This window comes from Haliotis rubra, unplaced genomic scaffold (genome assembly GCF_003918875.1).
Source record: "Haliotis rubra isolate DU_JTF1 unplaced genomic scaffold, ASM391887v1 Scf1, whole genome shotgun sequence".
Classification (NCBI taxonomy): Eukaryota; Metazoa; Mollusca; class Gastropoda; order Lepetellida; family Haliotidae; genus Haliotis; species Haliotis rubra.
Window position 1 is genome coordinate 10,561,545 of NW_025764891.1, and position 8,030 is coordinate 10,569,574.

The window sequence follows — 8,030 nt, forward strand, 5'->3', positions numbered from 1 at the left end:
GTTGCTACTCCCAAAAAGATTTTCAGTTGTAGAACTTGCCCGTACACTACCAAAAGGAAGTCGGACCTCAAGAGACACCTGAGGTTGAGACATGGAGATAAAGATACAGATCAAAGTTTTCGGCGCATTTTGGTGTGTGACCACTGTGCTAAACCCTACAAGACAGCATTTGGACTCGCACAGCACCGGAAATCGGTACACTTAAACGAGTTCAAATATCGATGTAACCAGTGTGATAAGAGATTTAATTTCCGATCTCATAATGATGGTCATCTAAAGGGCCACTTCGACCAGATGACCCAGTTTAAGTGTCCGGATTGCAAGAAACCCTTCAGATACGCAAGCTCCCTGACAAGGCATCAGAAGGGGCGCTGCCAGAAGAAACCCAAACCGCAACCTCCAGCCATAACCAACTTTACCTGTTTCGTTTGTGGGGACAAGTTGGGGACAATGTGGCCCATGAAAGAGCCCATTTCAAGGTTTCCACCAGGGGCGCCTCTACCGGTGCAATTGTGGTAAAGCGTTTAAGTGGCGGTCAAGCTACAACTACCACATCCGGGTCTGCCGCGAGTCCTAGTGCATCTACAAAACCATCTTTATAGTTCAATTTTGATTAAGTGTACTTTACAGTTGGATCATGAATTTTCAAACCATTTATTTTAGGAAGAACTGTTTTCCATCAACGTTTGATCCTGGGAGGAACCAAACAGTGATTCTCTTTAAATGTTTGTATCAATTTGTTTATCTCAAAACGGGACAAAAATGTTGGGTTTTTTATACATAGATAAAAATTTTGATACTTTATTATAAAGAATTTGCATTGTATTAAATGATTGAATGTATTGTGAGGTGTGTCAAATACACATTATATTCTTACACAACACTTTTGAAAACGTTAATAGTTTTGGACAAACTAAGGACTTTATTGAATACAGATATCATCACAAACATGGTAAAGAATCTTGAAAATGCATACACAAAAAGGTATCAAAGAAAAATGTTCTATTCATGATTTACACATATAGAATATGATATTTTACCTAATATACTCATGCCAATAATGGTTGTCATCCCCTCCCCACCCCAACCCCACACACACACCCACACACCCTCTCCAATTAAAAAATTGAAGGGGGTGACAACCATTATTGGCATGAGTATATGATATCCGGTTGTTCAGCAAATGAGGCTTAATATGACATTCGGTCACAATCCGCTCTCTGAATACGCTTATCGTCTTTGACTGACTGACTGACTGAGTTTAGTTTTACGCCGCTTTTAGCAATATTCCAGCAACATCACGGCGGGGACACCAGAAATGGGCTTCACACAATGTACCCATGTGGGGAATCGAACCCGGGTCTTCGGCGTGACGAGCTTTAACCACTAGGCTACCCCACCGCCCCTTCTATTAAAGTTGGATCGACATGTTGAGCAATTTGAGTTAAATACGTTGTCAATGTCTTGTCCTCTTTCAAAAGGGTTACTGGTTTCAAATAAACTTGCATCTGCAAATATATTGTGGGATTCATTTGTCATACATTTATCATCTGTATAATTTATTTTTTCATCTAATGGAAGTCCATATCTGACATTTGGTAGGATTTTGCTTTCATCCACACGGTGATGTTTTCTCACAGGTCACACTCCCCTGGCCGCCATACACGGTTCTGCAATAATACCACTCTTTCTGTTCTTCGATTTACGTTTAGCCCTTGCTGACACGTCGAAACAATGATCCCTTAAAAAAAGACATATTTTTACAACACATAACATGCTTCAACAAGTGTTTTGATATTACTCACATGATACTGGATGATCATGATGGCAACGATTGTAATAGATTACGGTGAAGGTATACTGACATATTATAAAGTAATGGGCGGGTAATTTATGTCTTCCAATTAAGTGAATCGGTGCTAACTTTGAGAAATGATGTTACCTTGGTGTGATCGTTGTCACTATGGTGGGTACCATGTGGACGTCACCAGTATTTACATCACTGGCGTCAAGGAGATGCTGAACTGGATACACTTTCGCTCTACTAGTAAGCATAAAGAAACCTCTGAAGATCAATAAAATGCTCCTTTATGATATGGAATATGACAATGTTCGAAAAAAATTAAATTTATGAATAGATTTATCCTAATCTAGTATGGCATACAGTAATTCCCAGTCAAATATTTCAGACATCATACACATTTGAGAATGTATTCCACTCTTGAAAAGAAAAGCTTTTCCTTTAATCTATCAACTTACCACGCCAGTCGAGAGAAAACCTGCATTTCTTTACCTTGATTTAGTTCCAAGACTTTTCGTGCCTTTAAATCAGTGTACTTTTAGTGTCATCGACCAAAAGGTTTATATAAACTTTTATATTCAAATTTTATAACTCCAATTAACTCTTTTTATCTTGGCTGGAAATGTTATTTATTAAACAATTGATTTTCTTAAACGTAATGCAAACATAATTGCCGGAAGCATAGAAGAGCGATAGTAAAGGTCTTTTCGATGTGTTATTTAGAAAGGCTGTAACTCATAACCACCGATAGGGGCGCTGCAATCAAACCAAGAATAGCATTGGCACCATAGCAAGGTAGCAAAGGAGCTTGTGGGAAATCTACAATCACTTTCATAGACACCGAAATAAACAAGTAGCTTTAGCATCAATTGTTTTACCCTGTTACGTAGATATGAAATAAAGGTAATATTATTTATGTTTCTTTCTTCACCTGTCAGAGGTTAAGTCTGGTGTAGAGAAGTTCACAAGCTGTACCAATGGCTGACTGCATCGTTCTCTGGCACTTATTCCAGGTTGGTCCTCTGCCTCATACCAATGACGTATGAGTCGGCAAAACTCGGCTTCCTTTATGTCATTATCCTTGAGCATGACATCCTCTACAGTTTCAGAGAATGTTTGCTGTGCAAATGCATTTGATTGTTTGTCAATAAGGTCATCGACAAGAGCCATGCTGAGATTGCTGTTATTCGTCTTGCTTTCTGCAGCAACTTTCAACCATGCAGATCTGTTGATTCCAGCTTCTGGTATACCTGTTTTACAACACTTTACCCGAGCATTTGTAAGTGATGACAGTCACGAAATGAAAATTGATAAGTTAATCTCGAGGACACGTATTCTGGAGTAGAATACCACAACACATCAAGTTGAAGATCTTTTACCCCGATGACGTTTGGAAAGGGATGTCTTTCTCGCCATTCCATAACATTGGATAGAAATATGTCCTCAGTATACACTACATTAAGTAGATCCTTTGGAATTTTATTTATGACAGAGCAACACAATTTCTTCAGAGGTTGCGGTGAAACCTTAATTCTACGTATATTTTCTGTAACTTTCATTGAACCTTTCGTTGCCTGAACAAGAGCTTCGATCATTTTGTACTTGGGCCAAGATAAACTATGCAGTATCTTTTTTTCTTTAAGTTTTCCCGAGATACACATAAGGCAAACCTTTGTTTCGTATTTGTTCAATGTTTTGCTAAGATCATCCGCGTCATTAAAATCTTTAACGAATTCATCGGCATTTCCTATCTTGCTCTTCAGGTTTAGGGTCAGTCATTCAATGTATGCCATATATCTATGATATGAGAATCTCCCAACCTAAAAACATGCTGACCCTCTTCTTCTCCATGTTCCTGTCCATTGTCCTGGCTAATGTCCTGACCATTGTCCTGGCTAATGTCCTGACCATTGTCCTGGCTAATGTCCTGTCCATTGTCCTGGCTAATGTCCTGACCATTGTCCTGGCTAATGTCCTGACCATTGTCCTGGCTAATGTCCTGACCATTGTCCTGGCTAATGTCCTGTCCATTGTCCTGGCTAATGTCCTAAGTACATCTCTACCATTGTCCTGGCTAATGTCCTGTCCATTGTCCTGGCTAATGTCCTGACCATCGTCCTGGCTAATGTCCTGACCATTGTCCTGGCTAATGTCCTGACCATTGTCCTGGCTAATGTCCTGTCCATTGTCCTGGCTAATGTCCTGACCATTGTCCTGGCTAATGTCCTGTCCATTGTCCTGGCTAATGTCCTGACCATCGTCCTGGCTAATGTCCTGTCCATTGTCCTGGCTAATGTCCTGACCATCGTCCTGGTTATTTACCTGGCCAAATTCCTGACCATGCTCTGACATGACATCCATGTCTTCTGCATCCACAAACGCATTTACTGACTTATGGTCTGTTTCTTCGTTGAAGATATACTGCACGCATTCAACGGATGAATCAAAACGACTCCGTCTGGATGATTTAGACTGCGTCTCCATCGTTTCACTATGCTCATTGAACAGATCTGCCATATCTGATATGGTCTGAATCATAATTGCATCCACGTTCAGGGAATCATTAGGTGGAATAGAGCTGATGACGTGATCTACTGTGGGAAAGATTGCATCTGCAGCAGTAGATTGTGTGGATATCTTATCGGGTAAGTCTACATTGTTCTTGTTGGCAGTCGACAGCAGTGATGATACATGGGCTGAAGTGCAGAATGGTTTTGCAGCACCAAAGGCACAACCAACTTTGATTGGGCTAATTATTTATCTAGTTTCGTTTACACTGAATTGTAACTCCAACTCAGATTTTAGTTCATCTAAGTTTTTGCAGTGTTTAACACAATTTGTACATACAATAGCCTTGACGATTGCAGCTTTTGTGGTCTTGCGTGCTAGGGTAAAAACATCTTTCTGAAGTTGAAGAATTGTCAAAGGTTCACCATTCCTTGATATACCACTGACCGTCAAAGGATATGCAAAGGATATGCATGGTACATACAATCCCCTTGAAAAGCAATTGTCAAGAACATGTTCTATCATCCTCCGCATACAGTTTGTTTTCATATTGTATCCTTTGAAGGCATACCCAACAGGTACAGAATGTTTCTTCTCCGGGCCTGCAAGTCTATCACGATCAGAAAGTAGGAACACTAAAACCTCATTGGCACGGTGTCTGCTCAAATTGTACGCCGTTTTTAGCAGATCTTAACACTTCTGGAAAATGATGTGAAGTTCCTCAACTTTGAATGATTCCACGGTTATGTGAGAGGAAGATGGATGTTGGCGTCTCTCTCCACTGTTGCATCTTATTGCCTCATTGTGTGTGCACGCAATTGCTTGAACTTAGGGGACCTCTGCAAGAAAATGGACACGGTTATCCGTGTACTGCTTCAAACGTATCCGCAAGGAAGAAATGTTACCATGCAATCGTTTTGGAAGTGGGTGTGTTTCTGAATTTGAATACAAGTCTGATACAAGTTGGATTATCATATCCCATAATGGTCTATCGAAGTGGGCTTCAAATACAGAAGTGCTTTCTTTGGAATAGGACAGAAATAGCAGTTTGTCTACATTCAAAGCTACCATTTCGCTCAAGACCTGGATTACATAGTAAAATGGTAGTTTGTACTGTACAGGTGTTGTAAAAACATTTCCCGGATAGGGGCACTTTATTTCTATTCCACATTCAGGAGGACCTACATCCCCATTGACTCGCCTCCTGCAACTACCATCTGGGCTGACTACAAAGTTCACGTCTTCTCTGTCGAGAACATAGCAACCCTCTTCTACATATGAAGCAGAGCTAAAGAACACAGGCAGCACTTTACCCACCAACGTAGCAACACAATGTACCTCGTTGTCAGCACCATGCTGCATCTTCACCTTTGTTTCAGCAGACGGTTCAGGTTCTGGCATACATTCATAGACTTTGCGGTAGTGACTCTGTTGTTCTTTCAGTGTATCCAAACCAGCAGCAGCGTGACAAGTACTGCCGGTAACCTGAGCCTGTTTGCGGTTGTTGTGCCAAGTGGAAGATCGCTGTTTGACCAAACTATTGTCAGACGAAGACATGTCAAACACAGTACCACTGTCCTCGTTAACTAAACAAACATAGTTTTCCTGCTGGTTAAGGTCAACAATATAAGTGTGATGTATTGTTACATTCTGCAACAAGAAGAAAGGATGCGCAATATAACCGGTTTACCGGTATATACCGGTTCAGACATGAAAACGATACGTATTGCGATACGTTGATCGAAAACCGGTATTTTGACATGCATTCGGAAAACTTCGTAACACTCGGAAATCTTCGGATATGTCCGTTTTTCACACAGGAAGTCATGCGTTTGTTGTAAAATCTCGACCCCCAACAACGAACAATATTTATTGTGGTGCCAAATACCAGGGCAAAGCTTCAGTACTTATGGCAGCATTTTGGGTTGAAAAAGTTCACTGTAGATGGAACTATTGATAAGAGTAACGCGGTATGTAAAATATGCCATGGTAAAGTAAATTTAAAGTTTTTATTAAAGCTTAATCAAGAATAGTGATTTTGTTGTGTTTTGGCTTTATAAATCAAGTATTTACTTCTTGCAATATATTGCAATACATATCGCAATATATGCTTTCGCATCGCAATATATCGCAATATGAAAATGTTCTGCAATACCCACCCCTAACAAGAAGCCCGAGTTTATCTATCCCGTGTAGGAGGTCTTCGATGGCACAGCTTATCTGGTACATGCTGGTTTTGAGAGAACTAATTACGAAAGCATATTTGGACTGTCTCCACTCACCAGTTACAGCTTTCAGAATTTTGTCAATTGTCTCACGTGACCACTGCAAATCCTAATGACATCGTGACTCAACGACTTGAACTTCTCTTTTTGCTCGTCTGAACATTCGGTAACCTGTTCTAATCCACGAATTTCCATTCTATTAACAAATTCTTCACAACTTTCCAAAATACTAGTTTCGTGTGATAGTTGACATTGTTTTTCGATGAGAGTCGGATGCTCTTCAAAACCACATAAATCAACATCCCCTAACGTTCCACCCGTACAGGCATTGATTTTCTTTCCATCAACACACATTTTGTAAGTGTTAACTTGTTCTGGGTCGGCTTTAGCAATCATGTCCAGCATTTGCATAGTGCAACCAGGTACAAGTTGGTTGCTTTAAAGAGGACCTTTCATTCTGTCCAGAACAGTCCTATCAGGAACTGCGAAGTTTATTTTTGAATCATTAGGAAGATACACACCACTAGGGACTTTTCCCTCTGTCACTGTGCCAGTGTTTTTCATGCCTGACGTGAATTTCGAAAATATCCCTTTGAACAATTTTAGCCCAATTCTCCAAAAACGTTTGGTAACCTCACTGTATCTCATCAGTACCGTGTTGTAGAGTGAATACCACGATACCACTACAGAAACAGCATGAACGCAATATTGTCCAAGGGAAATGAATTTGAGGCAACCAATCGTGTGAAGTTAAGAAACATATCGTCATTCCCGACTTCCTTAAGGTTATGTAACACAAGTGGAAGCAATTCTATCATTTCTTTCATAGAACCTCCATCAAAACTCCCACATGCAGGAATAACAATTGTTGGTAAGGTCTGAGTGCCAGCTTCATGCGAGGAAACTTTTTCTGTATTCCCATCTAGTTCCTCCGTTAGATCATTCATTGACAATGCTTGCATCTGGCCAAACACATCCTCCTTCATATCACATTTAGACATTTTCTTAAGGGGACTGAATACTTCATTGTTTGAATGCTTCATGATTTCTATTTTTGTTGTCATTACAAGGTACAATGTACTTTCCTTCAGATGTTAATACTTCTGGTATAATTTTTTTTAAATTGTTTGCAGATAAGATTTTTGGGTTGTGTCGTCATGATATTGGAATTTGTATTTTAATTCACTGGATGGGGATTGATAATACAGTGGTCAATGATAATGTTGAAAGAATTTGTCCGAAAATCACAATAATAGCAAACTGAAGTGTTCATTTTGTCGGTCTGTGTTGAATTCAGCAGTACCTTAAGAAAATGAAGCAAAATATTTCATTAAGAACTCCAATTACTTTGAAATGATAACATGAACTAACTAGAAACCGTACAGTGATTTGTTTTGAAAGCGCTAGCAACCAGCTGTATTGGCGGCTATCAACCTGTACAGTGATGATGCATAGGTGGGTAACGTTTACCTCTCGTGTAAAGAAACGAATACTCT

General features: G+C 39.9%; 1 protein-coding gene across 1 annotated transcript; it reads right to left on the minus strand.

Moving 5' to 3' along the window:
* Nucleotides 1-22: 22 nt before the first annotated feature.
* Nucleotides 23-7,535, minus strand: LOC124273063. The gene is given in 8 exon segments (XM_046708606.1): nucleotides 23-46; nucleotides 1,453-1,641; nucleotides 2,777-3,064; nucleotides 3,638-4,497; nucleotides 4,750-4,998; nucleotides 5,215-5,959; nucleotides 6,628-7,220; nucleotides 7,223-7,535. Coding segments are annotated over 8 exon segments (3,261 nt in total).
* Between the last annotated feature and the right edge of the window lie 495 nt (nucleotides 7,536-8,030).